Genomic DNA, 24,455 nt, shown 5'->3' on the forward strand with positions numbered 1-24,455 from the left:
CAGCAGCAAAAAATCGCCGTCATGGGCAGCGAGTCCCTGCGGCATTGAATAGGATGAGAGGGAGGGCTGGCTGCGAATGATCCAGCCCTCTAGAATGCGGCAAATGTGCAGCGAATCCAAACAGGATTCTCTGCATATGCTGAAAACAGTAATTGAATACTGCCCACTGTATTTAGTATGATGAAAAAGGTGACTTTGGTAGGGGAAATGGTGCTATAACAGGTTAAGCATAGATTTTAATACTTATCTTTTAGGTCGATAATAGTATCTTTTTTCCTTGTTCTATCATTTCTGATCCTTGTTTCAATAAGGTTCTCGTTGAGTATGTTAAAAGATAAGGAAAACAGCAAAAATATATATTTAGGAGGAGAAATGCTGGTGGGGGTCACTGAAAAAAAAGAGTTCCAGTGACCCCCACCAGCATTTCCCTTCCCTGAAATATTTTTTTTCTTTTTTCCTTATCTTTCCACATACTCAACGAGAACTTTATTGAAACAAGGATCAGAAATGATCGAATAAGGAAAAAATATACTACAGGTTGAGTATCCCGTATCAGAGTATCCGTTATCCGAATTATTCCGAAAACCGTACATTCCAGAAAGTGACATTTTTTTTTTTTTGCTAAAAACTCACTGGGGACATTTGTAACAGCACTACTGGTGACATGATATGTAACTGGCACTATATATGTGCAAGACAATGATTGCTTGGCATACAAATTCAATATCTGAGATAGTACACAAATTTTGTTTCATGTTTGAAACCTTGTTTTTTGAACAAATAAAATATATTTGAGTGTATTTTATGTGGTAATAAAATATATTTGTGTGTATTTTATGTGTTTATACAGCATACATGCAAGATACTTCAAAATACATAATTTAAATATTAAAATATTCCGAAATACGGAATAATCCGTTATCCAAAATTCTCCTGGTCCCGAGCATTTTGGATACGGGATACTCAACCTGTATTATCAACCTAGAAGATAAGTATTCAAATCTAGGATTAACCTGTTGTAGCACGATTTCCCCTACCAAAAACACCTTTTTCATATTAACTTTTCTGGGACCCAAGGGAATGGTCCCTATTCGGTAAGGGAAAGGCAGCACAACATCAGGGAAAGCGGCCAAGATACTGTCCAATTTTTCCTTTTTCACTTTATTTAGTATATCATCATTTTTCAGGACCTGCATAGTACATTCTGTATGGTTCCCTTTTTATGAACATTCTACTTGTAATTATAATGACATAAGTCAGTGGTTCCCAAACTGTGTGACCATAGTTCCCTGTGGAACTTCCTGGTGAAAAGCACGGCGGGTTTAGACTCCATGCCTCTGTCAGAGTATTTGCCAATTCCCTGTTCAACTGTGTATCAGTTACCATCTCCAGTATATGCACTGCTATAGCAAGTCTCCACAGTTCCGTTACCGGTCTCTGCTGATACACTTAGGTCACAACCAGGAACACAGTGCCCCCAGAACTTACAATGTGTACATATAAATACCTATTGTATTATTCAATGCTGAGGGCTAATTATAGTTAATAGAGAAAATTACTAGTTTTACCATGTTACTCTTACTAAAAGCAGCAAGCCCAATGTTTACTAGTCCATCAGCTAAACATTTCCCAAATCATACTGCAATGCAAAAAAAAAAAAAGTTTTCAGTAGTGACATTTCTGTACAATTTCATTTTATACGTCTGTGCCCTTTCAACAACATGATCCGTACAGTTTGTCTTTTGTTAATGATCCACTTCACAAGGCATGCCCTGCATGAACTTACTGTAAAAGCCAATAATAGTCAACTACTTTTCCTAAAATAAATACAGTACAAATGGAACATTAATTATAATTACTGTAGTTAAAAACGTAAAAACTTTATTACAAACTTTTTTTTATTTATTTTATTTTTTATCATTCATCAGTATACAACATCTGAAAGACTGGGATTCAAGAAGTTATATAGTTATAAAAGCTTACATGTATTGCTACAACACAGGTATATATATACAGGACAGTTCCAAAATCTATTTAAAAAAGTTAGGATTATTTTTTTTTGTTAAAAACTCCAAATAATCCAGCCAGCTGATTTGACACTTGTATAAAATTATTAAAAAAAAAAAAAAATAATAATAATAAAAAAAAATTGGAGAGATATCAGAGGCACTCAAGAAACATAAACCACATGTGTTGCTTGTGTTTCTTCTTGAATGAAGTGTTTTCAAATATTTTCTGGTAACTTAATTTGGGGGGTAATAAGGCTTTCACATTCCCGGCCTTGCTGAATGGTGGAATGGTGGAAAATATATAAATACCAAACTCTGGTCTTTCAAGTAAAAATTGTGTATAGTTAAAAAAAAAAAAAGTAAAGAAAACAGCTTCATTTGCGTATTTTAAGTACAATGTCACTCCCCACCTCCCAAAAAGAACGGATGACTGGGATAGTGTAAGAAAAAAAAAAATCCTCACTATAAATCACAAATTCATATCTGGATATTTTAAATGGTTAATTTATAGTCCATTAAAATATACCCAGTCTGTATTAGAAGCAGCAATGCAAAGAACTGTTGCAGTCTAAAATCTGCTAACTGTCACTTGCTCTTGCACTTCCAACACTGAATGCAGCCACCCAGGAAGGCTGCAAATGTTTCCATATCCCCGTTGTTTCTAGACACAGGTAAAAGTAAAGTAAACAAAAATGACAGGATTCCAGCTAAAAAAATATAAAAATACTTATGAACGATTCAAGGCAGTTTTCCAGAAAAATTCCAAAAACCCAGAACCACTCCCTCCCTTCAAAATATACCTACAAAAATAAAGGGATTTGCACCCTACAATTTTAATGCTACATTTACTATAATAACAAACATTTCTCTCCAAGATAACATAAGAAGAGATTTTGAAAAAGCTCTGTTCTACCATCCATTCTGTTGCATATTGTACTTGCATTGTAAAGCAGCCATGTCATGCAGCCAGAGGATTAGAAACACTGCTTTTGTTTAAATTGTATCTTTTAAAAAATACAGCATGGCATTTTGTTTATCACATATAACAATACAAGAGGTTCAAAAGACAATAGCTGTTTATAGTAACCAGAAAAAAAAAAACCATGATAAAAAGGATCATAACAGGAAATGCTGTAAAGGATTTAAATTTGTGCAGGCAAAACGAGGGCACTTCATCACCCACTCTTCTCTTCCTACCATTATCTGGGAACATTTGTTTACAACAATAAAAAATATAATGAAAAGGGAAGAACACCGTAAACATAATTTGGGCTGGAAACATTTAGCAGATCCTGCATATTAGGGGACATATTTTGCTGAACAGTAAACACAATATGACTGATCCCCTTGAGACCAAAGATGTTGACCTTACCAAGAAGATCTAACGGACATAATTAGGGAAGCACATGAGCTGTAATATGTCACATGGAAGGCGTGTTGGGGGATGAGCCAGCCATTACTAGTTCCCCATGGACTAGTCTTGATAAAGACCATATTACACAAAATCTTGAGAATACCAACTCACAGAGGTTTTGATTTTACATCACTCCAGGTTTGCACATCTGGAGTTTACAGAGGAAGAAAAAAAATAAAAAATAATAATAAAAAAAGACCACATTACATAGATACCTGTGTACAAGTTCCTTTGCATGACCAAACCTCAGAGCTGTACAAATTCCTTGAACTCCAGAGGAAACTCCTCTTGATAATTTCTGGCTGATGAACAAAACATTTCAAGGATATTGTAGCATAGGAACTTTTACAGATTTGTAACACCAAAAAAGGTGCTATGAACTTGGGTTCCTAGAGTCGAAATTAGAAAAAACATCTAGCACAAAATGTTTCAGAATAGGGTGACATAATAAGGGTTGAACATAAACAAACTGTAGAAAGGTAGGAAGATAGACAGCACAGTGGTTGAGGCATAGGAAATCAAGGAAAAGGGGTAAGAGTGTTGCAGCTCTTTTTGTATTTTTAGAATTTTTGTTCTGAGTTTTATTAAAAAAAAATTCCATTGGAAAAACAAACCTGAAAAAAGTGATTTCTATTTGTTCTAAGTTTAAAAAAAAAAAAAAAAAAAAAAAATCTGATGCCTATTTATGTATACATTTAATTGTTTTTATATTCCAAGAGAATAAAAGAAAAAAGTTGCTTGTGTTTGTCTTAGAAGTATAGGCACACGGTCAGGGAAATCATCATTTCTCCCCACAGAGCTGAAGGGGTGAATAGTATCTGGGCGTACTTTCTACAACTTCCATCTTTTAAATACGTTTATGTGTTTCTTGTTTTAGTTAAGGCAATTTCCTCATGACGTCTCTTCTTTCTTTTAAGCAGAAGTCCAAAGTTGAGATGTCAATCAAGTCCATTTTTAAAATCTTTTTTCTTTTCATTCCCCACTGGAAAACTCAGTCTACTTCTTGGGAAAAATATAGTCAAGGCCACAAAGACTTCCGTGTCTCAAAGGTTTTTCCAAACAAAGAAAAATTGTAAAACAAATTTTCAAATTTATAATTATATATATAAAAAAATAACCCAAAGAACTGTGAAAAAAGTTCCAAGAAGCACGATGAAACTGTTGAGAGAAGAAAAAAAGTCAAATTAGAGATTGGAAATACATGAATAATAAAAAGAACAATTATACAAACAAGAACTATAAAGCAAAAATTATCTTAACCTGACATTTCAGTGCAGACCTATGGAAAAGATTAATGCTACAGAGCATTTCATTTCTATTTGGCAATATGTTGCATTAAGTGACATGTTTTTTTTTTTAATAGTAAGCAATAACTAAATCTGTACAGTCAAGATGTTATTGTAAATGATAATAATTTTTCTAATAAAAGTGTATTCTCCGTACCGAAAAAGAGCCTTTCCTTAGGCCACAAGATATTTCATATTTATTTATTTACAGTTTCTTATATAGCGCAGCAGATTCTGTTGAGCTTTACAATAGTAAACAGTGATAAGACAAACTGGGCAACAACAGACAGACTTGGAGGTAGGAGGGCCCTGCTGCAAGCTTACAATCTATAGGGATAATGTCCAATGTCTGATGTCCAATGTTGAGGCATCAGACAATACCATATGAGATATCTTGTGGCATAAGGAAATGCTTTGTTTCGGTATGGAGAATACACATTTATTAGAAAAATTATCATTTACAATAACATCTACACTATGAAAAGTGCGATTTTTTTTGTCTTTCGTTTGAGGTATTGCAACACAGTAAAATATATTGACATCTAATAAGGAAGTGTGCCGGATATATCCTATCGTATCTCAAGTGGGAGCGTCCTGTCCAATTCCATTTGTAACAACGAGGGACATAACTGAGACCATGTAGAGGGGATAGGTCACCGAAGTGCCCTAGAGGGGCGCCTGGGAGGAGTTGTCCTGCTGGAGCTGCGGCTTCTAAAATTGGGAAGTCAAGCCCAAAAAAACTGAAGTGCAAGAAAAGGGAAGGTGAAGCCGCGCTCCCTAAAAACATGCAACAGGTGAGAATATGTTTAAGTATAAATTTATTAAAAATAAGTACGATTAAAAAGTTGGGATAAATCTTATATCCATAAACATTTGTATGTACCACAGAAGTAAAAAATGAGAGAAGGGATAGTCACCCACAGTTTAGCCGTATAATGTCCTGTGTCCGTTCCTATGATACCTCCAGATTATTGTCCCATTTGTAGATGCCAATGTAGGGAGACTTGTTTAGGAGAGATGCTGATCTCCAACCCAGGGAGCACCTGTTGTTGTGAGGTGCTCTACCTGGTGTGCATGGAAGTGCTGTCCCTTGGTTTCTGGCTGTGGGGATGAATTTCTGGAGGCTGGTTTGGTTGCAGGGGATAAACAGTGAGGTGACTGGATATTTGGGTGTCCTTGCTCTCCTCCACCAACGCGTTTTGCTAGAAAGCTTTTTCAAGGTGCTACCTGGGGTACCTGCTATCAGTGTTTTATACCCTCTATAATGGGGATAACAATTGCCACCTGTTGCATGTGAATTAAAAAATCTGATCCCTTTTACAAATTCTATATATATATATATATATATATATATATTCATATCAGTGTGAATAGGAGACAAAAAAGTCCTCACATACTTTTCAAGTTTAAAAACGATTACAGTACATAAAAGCTTAAAAATGCACATAATACTACAAGACCCGTTTCCGGATATCCGGTTTCATCATTTCCGGGTCTGGTGAACCGCACATGCGCTCCGCCAATACTTAGTATAGTATCTCCACACTCAGGCTATTTCTGCCCTTTTCCAAAATGGTGGATTACGTGCTTCCGGGTTATACACGCCAGAGCTGTCTATTTCTCTAAGCTCTATTTGCAATGGAAGGGAGAGTGTTGCTTTATTCTTCATTCCTCCTCTCACGTAATCTGCCATTTTGGAAAAGGGCAGAAATAGCCTGAGTGCGGAGATACTATACTAAGGGGGGTATTCAATCTTCTGGTCACGGCAGACGAGCTTGCTCGCCTGCCGTGACCCAGTCCCGTTCTCGGTCAGCTCGACCGAGAACATGCAGGCGGGATTCAATGTCCCGCCTGCAGCGGGACGAGAAGGGGGCGTGGCCTCAAATTGCGGCCGGGAAGTGACGAGCTGCAGCCGGCAGCTCGTCACTTCCCGGCTGTTTTTGGCAGAACAAGCCCGACAGCTAGAGATGTCGGGCTCGTTCTGCAAGGAAACCCTGTTCAATGCTGTCAGGGAAGACAGCATTGAATAGGGCCCGTCGAGCATCTCCCCCACGGGAGATGCTCGACGGCGATTGAATATCCCCCTATGTATTGGTGGAACGCATGTGCGGAAATGATGAAAACGGATAATACTCATTTTTAAACTTGAAAAGTATGTGAGGACTTGGTTTTGTCTCCTATTGACACTGATATGAATATATATATATATATATATATATAATTTGTAAAAGGGATCAGATTTTTTAATTCACATGCAACAGGTGGCAATTGTTATCCCCATTATAGAGGTTACAAAACACTGATAGCAGGTACCCCAGGTAGCACCTTGAAAAAGCTTTCTAGCGAAACGCGTTGGTGGAGAGCAAGGACACCCAAATATCCAGACGCCTCACTGTTTATCCCCTGCAACCGAACCAGCCTCCAGAATTCATCCCCACAGCCAGAAACCAAGGGACAGCACTTCCATGCACACCAGGTAGAGCACGTCACAACAACAGGCGCTCCCTGGGTTGGAGATCACAGCATCTCTCCTAAACAATTTTATAAAAAAAAAAAAATAGACTGATGAGTGAAAAGGTATACAAATCACTGATTTGCCACACTTTTCAAATAAATAACCAGAGTACAAAAAAAAAAAGTTTTCTATCTATCTTTTTATATATAAGAATTACAGACTTAATTTTTATATATAAATGATATATGAAACATTTGTAAGACTCCTGTTTAGAATACATCTGCTTCTTTTAAATGCTGTGAATGAAACCAAATTGTTTGGAACAGATTTAGATCTGAGGATTTTAATTTACTACAACTTTTGATATGCAGCCCAGCGTGTCCTTCTCAGGATCGGTCAGCCATAGTTGACCAATAACCAGATCAGACTGTAACCACTTTGTACCCCAATGCTTGTCCTATTTCTCTTTGCCTACCTGTAACTTTTATATCAACAGGACACATTTTGTCTGTTATTTTGGCGATTACCATTCTCTAAGGGTGACTACAACTGTAACTATTGAAATATGTTGCACACTTGTTGCTCATTTTTTGGTGTGTTAAAAAGGTTTGCTTTATATTGCCAATTGTTATTTATTCTCAACGCCTTAAAAAATGTGATATTGCAGAAAAGTAAAAAACTTTTTGTAGAAACCACACACAGCAAAACTTTGAGAAATTACTGATTTAAGAATTATGTTAGTATAGCAGAAGTAAAAATAACTGACCTCATTTCACATATGTCCCACTGGGTTATGAGAGTCCCCAAGACCTGGCAGTCCTCCAGACAGACCCATCTGTGGGTCTACACCCGATACTTTTTCCTCTTCACGCCTCTTCAGACAGGCAGCCTTGGGGTTTAGGTTCCGTTCTATGAAACAAGGATGTTAGTGGTTGTGAAGAGTGGTCTAAAGTGCCATGTAGAATCACATGCTGGTATATGGTGGTTACCCTCAACATGCAGACATTGAAACCATTCTCTGGATGGCTTTATTTCCCTTTAAGTTTAAGACAATTGTATTTGTTATGGTGAAATTAAAGTGATGCATTTTGATAAACTTTCTAAATGAATGCAGTATATGGCACCAAGCATTGAAAAGTTTGCATGATCTTTGCCAAATGCATACAGAGAAAAGAAACTCAAATTCGCACACACTCTCCATTCCCACCTGATAATATTTATTGCTTTCATTCACCAAACAATTTAAAGGAACGCTTAGCTTAGCACAGATAAATAAAAGTACACAGTAAACATGACAGCAAATTGACAGGATAATGACAAAAACAGTAACAATAACAGAGTATCACAAGAAACAGATGATACAAGAGGAGTAAATAGTAAATGCTGAAATTACTATGAGCATATGCAGAATGGAAAGAGAAACATATGAATGGACAGAAGCAAGGGAAATGTATTCTAAGAAATGGATTCCGGAAGGTAAAAATAATCATTAAGGGAAAAATACAAAATTTAAGACATTGTGTGTGTACTAAAAGGTGAAAGTAGGCCCCAAAAAAGGGATGAGCAAAGGGGACACCCTTTAGCGGGTCCAATGTGGTTTTTGGAGAATTTTTTTATTTTTAATAGTGTCCTGGCAGCTGGCCAGCACCAATCCCATGCAACTACAGAGGAGGGCTCTTCCGCACCCTGGGCTTCCTGGCCACTGAACGGTGTTTTTTGGTTTTGTAAAGGAGGGGGTACTCTCACTCCACTTGGGGGGGCAGGGTGGATGAAATGGCAGAATGAAGGGACTGTTCTCGCTCCTTGGTTTGGAGGGTGTGATTGTGTGTGTATGTGGGGAAGGTTTGATCATGGTTGAGGAGGGCCCCCAGAGATATCCGTATATGGGGCCCTATTAAAGTAAAAGGTAGAGTTACTGCATGCTTTGGAGTTAAAAAGCATGTACACATTTCCCAGAATAGTCAAGGATAACATACACATGGACAATAATATATTAGGATGGAAGACTTGCACTGCCATTCGCATTGCATGGTGGTTAGTGGTTACCAGCAGGGGCTGGTAACCACTATATAAAATATATGCAGAGGTAAAATTGGGTCTATTATGTGTCATTTGTATTTAATCCTTAAATTTAACATGTTGTGCTATGTAAGACTCCAAATTGCACAGCCCTCGTAATAATCCCTTAAAAGTAAACTTCTGTAGATTTATTTCTAATCTTTGACCCTCTTGGGGCTTCTTTGTGATTGGAAAGAAGGGGGGGGGGTTTGGCTTGCACTGACCAATGTAATTGTGTTAATTTGATACCAGCTTGTACTTAAATAAAGATATAAATATCTCCTGTATTTATCTGCTGGTGGTGCTCCCCTAAGTTATGGGTAACCATAAATGTTGCGGAAAGAAAAAGATAACTCTTTTTGTGGGGGCACTGCTTATGATGTTAATGAAAAAAATATTTTATTTTACATGTACTAGTGTAGTGAGTGGAGGAATACTAAAAGGACCTGACAGCAATTATGTATGTGGAACACTGAACAATCAGTCTCTGGGGGGACGCTAAGGGGGACGAAAATGAAAGAGGAAACTAAGTATATATAGTGTCTTTAGTTGGAGCGATGTGATAGCCTGGCGGCAAGTCAGATATTTACCTGGGCTTCTTTGTGATGGCAGAAGGTTGCCAAATATTAACCCCTTGGGTGGTATGCCTAGAAACTTTCCGGGCTCAGCTGCGCTGCCGCAGCGGGCTGTCCCGGAAAATTTCCGGGCATACCACTAATATAGAATTAGGTGCGCGCCAGTGGTGTCCAGGTGTGCACCACTGGCGCAGCACCTCTAGAGCCCCCCATCACCTTTGCTCCGGCGATCGGTACGCCGGAGCTCCCCTGACCCACCTGCCACATCGGTGGCAGGCTCGGGAGCACTCAGGCACCAGAGTCCTCCCGAGCTGCCACAAACATCCCCCAGCCTGCCGCCGATGTCACTTGTGAATGTGACAGGCGGGGACAGCGGCGGCAGGGAATCTCCGGCGTACTAACCCCGGAGAGGAGGTGACTGAGGGGGGGGGGGGGGCTTCCAACTTCCTGTGGTGTGTTCTCCTGGAGCAGGACAAACCTGCCCTGGTAGGTTTGTCCTGCCCCAGCAAGACTCACCACTCAAGGGGTTAAATGCTTTCTGTAGCCAAGGCATAACAGCAATTAAAACACTGCTTAGCCAACACAAGTAGTACATTCAAAAGAGCATAGACGTCAATGCCTAGGGGCAGACAAATCATATTATTGAGAAAATCAAAGCTGGTAGCATGACAGGTGACAGAGGTGACATGCAACATCTGATGTGCTGCAATTTGTAAAAACAGAGAAACAAAAAATGGGTTAAGTGATAAAGTAGGTAGAGCATTCAGATGATAAAATTAGTTGTGCAGGAAAAATGGAAATTTAATGAATATAGATATTGTGGACTGTAGTGGAGGATACCTCGCACTTGCTGCTCCAGACTCATTATGACCTGTACGGCCTGCTGTAGGATGATGAGCTTGGTCTGGGCTTTGTCGGCTTTTAAATGCATCTGCACCATGCGGCCCAATTCCTTGAAAGCCTCATTGATGTCACGGACGCGCACTCTCTCTCGCGCGTTGTTTGACATCCTCCGCTCACGATCTCTTGTGTCCTTCTCCTCCACAGTGCTGCCCTCCTCTTTACTGCTTCCTCCGCTGCTGGACCCCAGGAAAGTGAACGGTTAAATCGGGGGAGGGTTAGCTCAGGGCCCCAATAAACCTTTCATTACCAGGGGTGCCATGTGAAATATTATTTGTGTGTGTATATGTATATATATATATATATATATATATATATATATATATATATATATATATATATATATATATATATATATATATATATATATATACATATATATACATATACATATATATATATATATACATACACACATATACACACACACACATTGGCATTTACATTTTGAGCAGTGCAGTTTATACTGTCTATACACAGGCAAGGTGTTTTAGATTTGAGGCTAATCCTGGGATTGGCAGTATTTCGGGATTTTGGCACAAATATGCTGGGATTTGAATCTCTGAATAGGAGCCTCAAATCTTAAGAATCACAGGATTAGGTTGCACATGCTCAGTTTTGCCAGGGCAGTTCTGAGCACGAGCAGCACTTGACTCAGATGCTGTCTGGCGGTGCGGTCTGGGTGGCAGTGGTGTATATGGCGATTAGGCAGGCAACCATAGACACACATACAGGGCCGGGCCATTTCAAATGTAGCTCCAGCTGCCAGACGTTTGGAGCTGGTGGACTGGCAGGCAATCGAGGAAGCGGCTCCAGATCTGCAGCTAGAACTACATTTCAGATGCCACTGGTGCGGTGTCTCTTTATTGCTACCCGCCATGTACACACTCCCTATATCCATCTGTTTTTCCCAGAAAACCATCCTCAGTGCGCTCTACTACAATCCTCCCTCACTGCTCCCTACACTAAGTCTCACTTGGTGCTCCCGACAACAACTCTCCATGCTCCCTACAGCGATCCTTAGGCCAATATCGGTATTGAGCCTTTTTTCAATTCCAAGATTGAAAAAAATGCCTTGAATTGGCCTCTAGTTTAGAGATAAGGGATTATGATCAATTTTGACCAATGTGCTTTGTATACAAAAGATTTTAAAAAATTTAATGCAAGATGAAATACAAAAATATTTAGTTTGCACATCAGCTGTAATATGTCTTCCTCTGTTCGTATGTTGCTTTGATGAACACAACAACATTTATGGACAGAGTTTTTCACTTGTTATTTAGAATTGGATTTCTTAAAGACCGGTTTTGAATTCCTTTTTGGTTTTATTTGGAGACTGCATGAAGGTTTTTCTCATGCTTATTCTGTAAAATCTTGGTCACAATTGAAGACAAATATACTGAAGGGAGGGGAAGGATACATATTTACAGAAACAATGGAGTAAAAAACTAAATCTTATGTGAAGCAGTTTATATTTTTAAAGGGAATTTAAGATTAGAATGTAAAAACACTAGTTGTAAAAATAATGAACACAGCTATAACTAAGTTTTATTTTCTAATGCAGAAAATTGTCTCTAAGGACTGTACACAGAATTAACTACACAAAATCAATTCTGCCGGGCCAACAAATTCATATGAGATGGCAACGACCTTTTGACTGTGTAAATACCCCGTTTGCTGTTTCACGGTTTCCTTTTGAAAAGCGCAATGGAATATACTGCGCTATACAAGAAACTGTTAATAAATAAGAACATTAACTGCCATGAAAAGACTAATATTATAGCAATGTCCACAGTATGACATTTCTGTAAGACTGAATGCTTAATTAATTTACCTTCATGAATGGGGAAAAAAATCTCTTATGTGTTTTAGACAACATATAAAATATTAGCTAAAAGAATAGATGACTGAATCACATTGCCTGTACATAGACACATTTATAACCGCTCTGCCTAAAAAATATCACAATTATAAATTTATAGGCCACTGTATGTAACTTCTATTGAAATATTTGGATCTTACAATATTTATCTGTTTGCTTTATATAGTGTTCTATTTTGTAGCACTACAGCACCCAGTATCAATATCTCAAATAAACATTTCATAGTTTGAAAAAGAAGATTTAAAGCTGTATTAAATTGTTGAATTTACCTGCTTTTAAATTAAGGGAATTCTAAATCATACCTTCTTCTTTACAGAACACAAAGTTTGAAATAACTATTATATAATTACAATCATTAAGGCATTTAGTGTTTTTTTTATATATTCATAGAATTTTCTGTATATTTTCTTAACAGTCTTTCCAATTGCACCATTCTTTTCTCCTATACGATTACAGGGTGCGCATTACTGTGCCAATCTCTTTCATGCAAAATGTTGAGATTTGAATCAATACTATGTGATGGCTTACATGAGCGCCTCAATTTACAATCATAAAAGACTAAATATATCGTACATATAGAGCTATGCAGTCAGGTTATGGTCACTAGGCCGACCCTCTGAAGGTCCACATACATTAGGTCGACCACTGAAGGTTCACAGGGCTTAGGTCAACACCTGAAATAGGTCGTTGACCTATTGACTGTCGACCTAATGCTCATGTCGACCTTAGCCATGTCGACTTATTTCAGGTGTCTACCTAAACCCTGTCGACCTTCAATGAGTTGACCCTATGACCCATTCCCATACAGTCAGCTTAAACTAGGTGTAAAATGATACCTTGCAAAGGGCTGCTGACTATTAAGCTTCTGTTTAATAAATCCTGTAGTAGGCAGTAGCTGTGATATGAGTAAGATTTGGACCACATCAAAATAGTCCAATTAACTGCAATGATCACAATTTAAAATAAAACTAATCAGCATTCTGAATGCCTAAACTGCTTTTCCAGAAAAAGTCTTTAATGTGTAGTCAGATATGCATTTTGCTTTGGAAATATGCCAAATCTGACAATCCTATACAATCCTATTGTTTTCCACTCTCGTTTTATGAAAATGTCAGATCACCAGCATACAAGCACCTTAATGGTCTATATTCCACTCAGTATTACAAGCATTGAAATATTCACTATAATTCCGTCCAGAAAGAAAAAACAAATGTGGAAAATAGCACTTTTTGGTGGTACTACGAGAGTGGATGACCTTTTATCCACTTGTCTTGTCTGCCAAATAATGGCTCAACTATAAATAGAAGTAGAGCCTTTATAGGTTAAATATATGCTGACCTCAAGTGTGTAATGTGGACCAAAAATCCAAAAAGGACAGTAAGATGCATCTAAAGCTCAGTTAAAAAGTCTCTGTTTGCCACAAAGTTTCAGAAGAGCTGGTGCAGCATGTAACGGACTGCTAGTACCACATTTCCCAGCTGTCGTCTTGGAGGAGCAGTGAGTGCGAAGCCAGTGGGACAGGATGTGTGTTGGATGAGGGTGGGATGGGACAAGGACTGGAGAAGGTAGGGGTTGGAGAACTGTCTGTGAGAAAATAGGCAGTGGCAGATTTGGGAGTAGGAAAGGGATATGATAGCAAAAGAAGATGAAGCACTGTAGAAAATGACACATATGATGGAATTTCTAGGTATTTAACTGAAACATGAAGAGCAAAGCACAGGCTGAAATTTAGCCACTTATATTAAAATGAGCAGTTGGAGTAGCAGAGGAAGCCATCCATTCACCTCACCAAGAAAAAACAGATTCTGGAAAAAAGAAAGTCTGCAGAGAAAGGGAGGCATTACCTTGAGGAGGAACAGGCTTTAGCATGCACAGCCCAGATACACACACACACACACACACACACACACACACACACACACACACACACAATGATCACCAATCAAAATTACAGCAGTCATGAGTAACTCTTTCTCTGATGCATTTACCTGTAGGCCCATTTTTATAAGTGTGTCATACCTTTTTATAACACTTTTTTTATACTGATATTTAATATACGCCAACAATTGAATATTAGGGGTTATGAATATTCCAAACTATATTAATTCAAAAAAATCTGCTTCAAACCTCAGCAGGACCGTATAAAACGGTTCTGTGAACTGAAATGTGTCACATCTGTATTAACCATGAACTAGTCCATTTCCAGCTGCAAAACTACAGGAATGTGATAGTAATGATTCCCCATGCAGTTCATGCCAGTGCTCCCAACAAACCTCCTGCAGGCCCAAAAAAACAAAGCAAAAGGTATCACAATACATTAGCAAGCAGGGAGTGGTGAGGGAGAATATACATGTATTGTTCAGAAGCAAAAGATTGAAGGAGGAGGGATAACTGTGCATGTATATTACTGGGGCAGAGAAGGATGAGAAGGGAAGGACAGACAGACAGATCCGTGCCCCACTGCTCTCCCATCAGGTCCCACTCACCTCGCACTTGCTGCTCCAAGCTGAGGATGACCGAAACGGCCTGGTGCAGAATCAGAAGCTTGGTCTGTGGCTTCTCACTGTTAAGATGTAGCTGACACATTCGCCCCAGCTCTTTAAATGCTTCATTGATATCTCTAACACGAAGTCGTTCCCTGGCGTTGTTTGCCACTCGTCTCTCCTTCTCACGCTCAGCTTTTTGCTCTGGGGGAAGGTTATCATCCTCATCGTCTTCATCTTGACTAGAGGGGAGTGGCAGTTAGGATGACAGGTCTATATGGAAACTAGAGGGCTACTAAGAAAATAACACTAGAATACACCCCCCAAGACACAATGGTGGCCTATATTTGAAGGTTTATAAGGAAAAAAAAACACGCTCTATCGCCTAGTTATAACTGAATAGCCCCATTTCAGATAAAAAATAAAATAAAAAGATAAAAACTAAACATCCTCAACACCCATTAAGGACATGTCCCTCCCCCCTCCAGAGATTTATGAGACCTGTTGATTGAGCAGCGTGTCCGGCTTCTCTGTGACTTAGAATCTTTCTTCTCATCGTCTGACAGATCAGCTAACGATCTATTCTCTTCATCCTCTTTACTTTCCCTTTTAATCTCTGGTCCCCCAGAAGACACAATTGTCCTGCCCAACCCAGATAGTCCTGCAAAGACAAAACAGTAGAGGCTGAAGAATTTCATAATACAATACCGCTAAACTATTCTACAGTACTTTTACATGAGTTGTGGTTAAAGCAATTAAAAAACAAACAAAAAAAACAGAAAAGTTGTTTAGCAGTTATTTTCCAGCTTTTATTTGTTTTAATGAACATTTAAGAAAGACCGAAAACCTGTTTTAAACACAATGAACTCAATTTTTTGGGAATTAAAGTACAATGTGGGTGTGGTGAAATTAACTGCACCAAAATGAATATTTAAAAACCTACAAAATGTAAACATTTGAAAAAAGCTAATAAAGGAGTTTTTTTTAGTTTTTATTAAATGGTAATGTAATTAAGAATATGAACAGTATTGTATACGGTGGTCACAATACAGAAAAAAACTAACTAAAACAGCAAAGCAATTTTGTGCTTCTATAGAATATTTAAGCCTTCAATTATTGAATTATATAGTGGTCTCTCTTTGTACCACAAGCTTATAAGGGAGTGAGCAAAAAACAGGGGGCAGTTATTAGACCTAAAGGATGCATAAAAAAGCTGGCAGAAAGAAAGCGGAGCATAGTCTTGAACACATACTCTCCAGTTACACATCTAGTGTTCTAATAAGGGTGGCATAAAACTAAAAATCTAATGATCTTCAATACAAATCTACATCTACTAAATCAAAAAATCATTAGCCTCTTTGCTTACTTCATTCAGTTAATCTATAGGTCTATGTAATAGTTTATGTTATAAATTAAGTTAAATATAGGATTTGCATATGGCCCCCAATCATCCTGTTTTTCTCTTATGGGTGGAGCTCTGGTCAACATTACCATTTTCATAAGCAATTTACATAACATAAATAAAAAGTCCTCTTAAGTTTGACAAAGGCTGGACCCTTTGGTAATACTCCCAATATGCTCAAGTCCCCTACAAATGACTAGGTTTGACCCCCTGGGGTCACTCTCTCCCGATGGTCTCATTCATTTGAGGACTGCTGTTGTAATTTATCTCTGACTATACATTACTTGGTAATCTTCTGTCCGTACTTTATGCTTGTGCTTGCATACTTTCAAGTATTTTATATGCATTGGTATATTTTTCTTGTTTGTAAAAATCCTCAAGAAAAACACAGGATTTAAAAATAAATTGTGGACTTGCACCATTATGTGCTATTTAGTTTATGGCCAGTATTCAATGCCTCAGATTCGCTGTTTTTTTTCAGTGAATCTGGCAATTCGCTGGGTTAACGGCGAATTTTCTGTCACAAAAAACAATTCGCCATATTCAATGGAGGCAATTCGCCACAAATGAACAGCGAATGTCTGCCGATTCGCCGTAAATGATTCTCCACAATTCGCCTGTGATTTTCAATGGGGTTTTTAGTGGAATTCGCCGACAGTGTATTCAATGCTCAAATGGAGAACTGCTTTCTCCATTGATTTTCGCCATGATTCTCCGTTTAGCATTCGTCAGCTTTTTTAGGTGAACTGTAATGTGATCTTTTAAATTAAAGCGTTTTTAAATTTTTTTTTTTGTTAAAAAATCAGAATATTTTTTCTATGAAAGGGCATGCTATTTTTATTCATATACTTGCAGCACATGAATATATTTTTAATATATATTAATTTTTTTTTAAACAGAATTTTTTTTTTTTTTTTTTTTACACATTCGCCAGCAGGGGGCCGGGAGCCGGAGCCGCTCATTAATATTCATATATTCACTGCACTGATCGGGACCAGTGAGTGCAGCGGCTCCGATCCCAGCACCCTGCCAGCACCCTGCGAGCCCTTCTTCACCCCCACAAAGTGACTGGACACCCCCACAGGTGGGACACATGTGTGTTGCTGCGCTGGTTGTGGTGGTGGTGGGGGGGGGAGGGGATGCGGGGGACATGAGCTGACAGGCAAGAGGACGGGGACGGCTCCAGCAGCAACAGACCTCTGGCTCTGGCAGCCCCAGCGCGGTGATCGCAGATGTCAGCGCTGGGGCTGCTGGAGCCGGAGGTCTGCCACTGCTTCTGGAGCCGTCCGTCCCCATCCTCATGCTGTGCGGGGGCTCCTGGCAGTATCAGCGCGCTCCCCCGCCGGGACTCTGCTCAATCCCCTGCAGTGGCAGTGTAGCCGCAGCAGCAGGGGAGAGAGCCCTGGACTATTCGCCCCAGAGAGTGATTATCGCCGTCAGGGGCAGAGAGCCCCTGACGCGTTGAATAGGGAGGACGGGAGGCTGCTGGGCGAATCTCTCTGAAGGGAGAATTGTGGCGAAAGTGCAGCGAATCCTACACAGGATTCGCTGCCAGCCGCCAGCCCGGCCATTGAATACTGGCCTATGTGTTTTATGCAATGCCTGTAGTTGGAAAGCTTGCTACTAAAATCCATTCAGTTATCCAGTTACTTACCCTTTTGAGTGCCAACATTCCATGAGAGATCTTAAAAATATCCACTATAAATGCCAGCGTCGCTCACAGCAACTGTTCTTTTTTTGGGTGCAATAATTTACTAATCTTCAAATTAATTCACTTGGCTGTATTTATACTACAAGAGAAATTACCTAATATTTTAAATCTAAATTTTGCTTCAGTCCAAATTTTTATAATTTAGAGCGAAAAAGGGGAGGGGTAAAGATTCAAATTAGCTCTTCTACATTTTTTGAGAGCTAGAGACGGAACTTGACCTAAACATTCTCTTGACAGGCAATCCGATTAGAGCCTGATTTTAGCACCCAGAAAATTAGAATCCACGATAAATTCATGTACCTATGGGTTTTTGCTGCTAGAATCATGAAGACATGGAATATTAGAGATTTTTTGGTATCTCTGCCTCTGAAAGAAAATCCCAAATAAATGCCAGAATCAGGCAAATTGAAGACTAATTGGATAGCCCCATGGGATTATTTAGCACGGGCAATTGATTTTTTATTTTTACCTGATTTTATAAGATTTAGAACCTGTTAAATAATTAGGATGGCATTTAAAAAAAAAAAATTCTTAGGTCTGCTCCTAATGTGGTTCTGTACTTACCAGTGTAAGATTCGGATTGCCGGGTAAGGTCAGGCAAAGATCCTGGTTGTGTTGGTAGGCTAACTGAGTTGTGAAGCATGCTTGGGGTATTAGGGAGGCTGTCGTCTGCTTGGGATGTGAGCTAAAAGAAAGGAAACAAACAAAAAAATATTTGAAATAAAAAATTTTTAACTAAAGATATACATATACACACAGAAACATATTCAATAAAAACCTGAAGATATGCAAAAATCTTTAATATAATGGAACCTAAACATAGGGATCACTGAAGCCATATAATTATTGCCCTCATTCAGATACATGCACTTCACTCCTGGGTCTTTGGATTTTCCATTCCCTCAATTGAGGACAGGTTGTAACTTAGGGTGCACTAGGTGTGATGACACAGGACCTGTTCTGTACATGCACAGAATGGTTCCTGTGCATGCATAGACGCTCCACCAGATGTATGCAAACCAGTGCAGGCACTCGATAAGAAATGTACAGAATCCAGAACTAAAGGAAACACAGCAGCTTCTTGCATTTGAATTTTTTTCCAAAAGAAATACACAAGGAAGTATCTATTTTTATTCTATTGCTTTCAATTGAATGTGATTTTATGGTCAATTTTGAAATGGATCTCAAATACTAGTTAAAAAAAATAGACTAGTCAAAATTGACACACATCGAATTATATTGATGACATGAAATAGATTACAAAATAAAAAGTAAAAAATGAAAAATTCATACAGGAAAAGAATGTCAAATTTAGTTAGTCAATTTTAAATCAAATACATAATCAAACAGTACATATTAGCCTAAACTCAACAGAATGCAATAGTCTTTCTGGCCGACAGTAGGGCCACCTTAGGACACTTGTGGTACGGTTTGACCGGAGGTACTGCCATAGACAAACTTTGCATATGATAAATCAACTCAAACCTTTACAATTGGAATGAACTCCCAGACTGTAAAGTTCTTTAAGAAGACATCTCATTCAATCATTTCTTGGAGAAGGATTCATCAGACATATTAATATCCTCCACTGCTCAGGAGTCCATTTCTTTTATTCTTTGCATCACTTAACTCATACAAATGAACAAAAAAAAATCTTCATCATGGTTGACTTCACACTGCAAACTGACTGATATAATGCCGTCTCGGGATCTCAAAGGACCATGTTTTGAAGAAACTCCCTGCTTCTTCTGCAAGCTGAAATTTGCAATCAAATGAAATGCAATTCTTCAAATGAATGCCTATTACTGATCAAATTTTTCCCTTGGAGTTCTAGGTGTAATTTTAAGCATGATTGCTCATCACACATTAAAAAGTGCAGCTTTGTTGGTTACTAAATCTCCCAGCAAATGTGTCCAAAATATTTTTTCTTCAACATTCATGAGGTGTCCCTTAACAGTTATATGGACCAGAATTATAGACAATCCGAGCAGTACAGCATCTTTATACAGGTCTATTATATATAGAAAATACTCAAATTCTATCTTGATGCTAATTGGTTGCGTTGGCCAACTTCTCCACCTTTTGATACATGAACCCCAATGTTTTAGAAGTATTGTTCAAATTTGAACTAGTCCAAGTTATACTGTAGTGCTTTCTTCTTCGTAGAGAGTGGACTTTCAAATGTTTGGATGCATCAAATATATAAATGGTCTTCTAAAGCTCTTCATACCCATCAAATTCAACAACTGATTCTGAAATGTTAGTAGATTTTCTCCTTTTCATGGTGTAGCAAACCTGATTGTTCAAGAAGTGGCTATGGTTCCATATTTATGGAGAAATGGCTTTAATAAGCAAAACACGTCCCAGGTTACTCTTCATTAATCATACAGATGCAGTATAGATGTAGTTTTTCAGACATGACTTAGTTTGTTGATGAATAAATAGTTTAATACTGGTTATAGCAGAGGAGGAACTAGTGAGTTGTGTAAAAATAAGCTCCCCCCCCCCCCCCCCCCCCCCCCCCCCCATCCTGCTGCCTATCCAGACATCACCTTGGCAAAAGAAAACTGCACCATTTCGACTATAGAGGAGAACCAGACCGGGACACTTATCCACCCACCAATTTCATTGGAGTACCCACCTTTGAAGGAACGCCACCTATCTAAGGTACTCTCCTATGGTTCAAAGTGGAACCCTATACAACAGAGAATCCAAAACAAGGACTTATACCATCTCAGTTCTTATTTGGAGGACACTCTGCAAAAGGATTCCATGTCCCAGTGTCTAGGAGGACTATCATATTGTCCACATTCTCCCTCCCCACTTGCCAGAAAATAAGGTGATAACATCCAGTACTGGACGCAGCTTTTTCATTATTCATTTGTTTGCATTTTTAACCCCTTCCCCTTGCAATTGCACAATTTTATTATAATGTATGTTTAATTAAACTAGTATTGCAACTTTTTTATCAATCCTTGTTCTGTCATCAATTCTGCGCAATCTTCCCCCAACTTCCTTGATATCTCCAGAAGAGGCTGTAGTGGGGAGCTTTCCACAACTGTGGCGCTCTTTAATCCTCAGCTTCTTGCTTTAACTGCTTGCCTGCCTTGGCCAGTAATGCCTTATCTTTCTTCTGCCAGGGCTTCTTCCAGGGCCAGTTCTTCCTTCCTCTTTTTTTTTTTTGATAGGTCTATTGTCCTCCCTCTCTGATAAACCCCTCACAGCACAATACCCCTTCACATCACAGAACCCCTCACCCATTACAGCACAGTGCCCATCTTCCATCACAGCAACCCCATGTTATCGCAGCACAGCACCTACCTCCCATTACAGCACATATCTCCCACCACAGCACCCACTCCAATCACAGCATTGCAACCCACCCCACCCCAGCTTCCCTCACAGCACTTCCCACTCATTAGAGCACACCTCCCCATAGATCAGCACCTGTCACCCTGCACAGTACTCCTCACCCATTTCAGCATACCTCCATAAACTCCCCTTACAGTACAACACCTCTTTTTGCGCTCCTCACACATACCTCCAATCATCCATACTCCAACACCTTCCCTCATAGAACACCACCACACACCTCTTTGTCGGGCATTGGCGGGCTGTGGTCTCTCCTTCTTGGTCTCTCCTTCCTGCAGCCTGCCCCCGATGTAGGCAGCCCAATCAAACAGCCGTCACTGCCCACACTGAATCAGCCGCGCCAGCGGCTGTCACCTGAGGCACCGATCAGTCATCCCTCCCGCGCCATGCAACATGCCATCCGACTGCGTTCCCCCCCCCCCCCCCCCCCCCCATTGGCTCTGATCCGCACACAAGCCGCCAAAATTTTAGGTAAAAAAAACCTCAGAAAATGGTGGGATGCGGTGCAGATGGCAGCGGGCCTCAAGAACCTCTTGGGCCCCGGTGCAATGCACCATCTGCACCACCAGTAGTTCTGCCCCTTGGCTATGGTTATTTGCCACAGGAGTTTATATTGATCAAGTATTAGGATTGATAGGCCTCATCCATCTGCTCTGGTGTATCAGGAATAATATGATTTATGGTCTTACCTTGATAAATCCCTTTCTTTGAGTCCATAGGGGGCACAGGAATTCACGCTGGGTATGAGAGGTGAGGTAGAGCGTGCACCAAAGGGTTACAAAAAAAGTACCCAGCATGCTCCCTGCCTCCCTTCTCCCCTATACCCAGCCCCCTGACCCTGGGTCACCAGTTTCATTAGCAAGCCCAAGGTAGGAGCAGAGCCAGAGAAGACGTAAGAGCACACACATACACATAGCATAGCATACAGGCCCTAGAGCCATGGAAGTTCCCTACATAGGAAGCCCCACTACCAGGTGCATCTGGGAGGGCGTCCTGTGCCCCCTATGGACTCAAAGAAAGGGATTTATCAAGGTAAGACCATAAATCCTATTTTCTTTTTTGTCCACTAGGGAGCACAGGAATTCACGCTTTGACGTCCTAAAGCTGTTCCCTCATGGGTGGGGGACACTCCTGGACTGCGGAAAGAATAGGTCTACCAAACTGTGCATCAGTCGATGCAAAAGTATCAAAAGCATAAAACTTGATAAAGGTCTGGGAGGAGGACCAAGTAGCCGCCTTACAGAGCTGTTCCGCCGAGGCACCTCGACTAGCGGCCCAGGATGTACCCACAGACCCGGGAGAACGTGCAGTAACTCCCTAAGGGGGAGTAATCTACGCAGAAAGATACGCTTGACGAACCACAGATCTAAGCCGTCTCGCCAAGGACTGTTTGGAAGCGGGCCAGCCCCGCTTATTGGCCTCAAAGAACAAACAGCAAATCCGATTTACGAGTTGCCTTAGTCCTGCGAAGATAAATTTGCAATGCATGGACTACATCAAGAGAAGCCTCAGCTTCTGAAGACCCTGGAAAAGAAGGCACTACAATTTCCTGGTTAAGGTGAAATTTAGACACCACCTTTGGAAGAAAATCCAGTTTGGTACGAAGAACCGCCGTCAGGGTGGAATACCAGAAAAGGCGTCACCATGATAAAGCACTTAGGTCGGATACCCTTCCTACAGAAGAAATAGCCAAGAGGAAGGCCACCTTCCAGGAGAGCCACTTCAGATCCACATCCTCCAGAGGCTCTAAAGGAGGTGATTGAAGCGCCCTGAGAACCAAAGAGATCCCACGGAGCTACCGGTGGGATTACTGGAGGCTGGACATGAAGAACCCCCTGGAAAATAGCCCTTACATCCATAATGAAAGCCAACTTCCTCTGAAACAGGATTGACAAGGCTGATACCTGTACCTTTAACGATGACAGGCGCAAACCTAGATCAAGGGCCATCTGAAAAACACCAACAGGTGAGAAATTCGAAAGTCTAGGTCGGAAACCTCTAGACGAACAATAAGAGAAATAAGTCTTCCAGACTATAATAAATTTGTGCTAAAGAAGGCTTCCTAGCACGCAACAGGCAGCTCAGGTCCTGGTGTAGGAACGGACCCTGAGAAATGAGATCTGGACGTAGAGGCAGTCTCAGAGGAGGCACCACTGACCGGTTCCTTAGATCTGCGTACCAACCTTGACGGGGCCAATCTGGGGCCCCTAGGATCATCATTCCTCCCTCCCTTTTGAACTTCCGCAGAAGGCGAAGTAGAAGCTTAAACGGGTGGAATGCATAAACGAGATGGAACGGCCGAGATGCCGTGAGAGAGTCTACTAGAAAAACTCCGGGGTCCCTTGTCCGTGTGCCGTACCGGGGAACTTTAAAATTGTGTCTGGACGCCAACAGATATATGTCGGGCACCCCTCCCCCCCCCCCAGGGACGTCAGCCACTCAAACACATCTGGATGAAGCTCCCATTCCAATGCATTGATGTTCTGACGACTTAAATCTCCTGTCTTGATTGAACGAAGAGACTCCATCCGAAATTTCGGCACTCGCAGAAACACATTGAGCGATTTCAGATTTAGGATAGGGCAGTGAGAACCATCCGGCTTGTCGATCAGGAATAGGGTTGTGTAGAACCCCTGACACCTCTGAGCTTGAGGAAATGGAACAATGACGTTCCAAAAAAGAGCAGATAGAAAGCTGTAGCGCTTGTTGTTTCACTGGATCCTTTGGGAAACAACGAAAAAACCGCTGAGGAGGGGGGAACCGGATCAGGGCGTAGCTCCTGGAGACCACCTCCCCGACCCAAGCATCCGCTGTGGTGTCCCACCACCCCGGCGCAAAGGACAGAAGACGGCCCCCCACCCTGGGATCCCCCGGGTGGGGCTCGCCCCGTCAGGCTGCAGGCTTGTCA

At 40.3% G+C, this 24,455-nt stretch overlaps 1 protein-coding gene across 1 annotated transcript in view; it reads right to left on the reverse strand.

Moving 5' to 3' along the window:
- Positions 1–1,915: 1,915 nt before the first annotated feature.
- Positions 1,916–24,455, reverse strand: part of LOC146064021 (transcription factor E2-alpha-like) — a 158,754-nt gene continuing 136,214 nt past the window's right edge. The window contains exons 12-17 of the mRNA XM_083177032.1: positions 23,176–23,496; positions 18,740–18,860; positions 15,564–15,723; positions 15,066–15,304; positions 7,931–8,073; positions 1,916–4,581 (exon numbers count right to left, since the gene is read on the reverse strand). Of these exons, the coding sequence (XP_083033158.1) occupies positions 7,937–8,073; positions 15,066–15,304; positions 15,564–15,723; positions 18,740–18,860; positions 23,176–23,496 (978 nt within the window). The 3' untranslated portion in view covers positions 1,916–4,581; positions 7,931–7,936. The remainder of the gene's footprint in view (positions 4,582–7,930; positions 8,074–15,065; positions 15,305–15,563; positions 15,724–18,739; positions 18,861–23,175; positions 23,497–24,455) is intronic.

The sequence above is a fragment of the Crinia signifera genome, chromosome 1 (genome assembly GCF_055691185.1).
Source record: "Crinia signifera chromosome 1, ASM5569118v1, whole genome shotgun sequence".
NCBI lineage: Eukaryota > Metazoa > Chordata > Amphibia > Anura > Myobatrachidae > Crinia > Crinia signifera.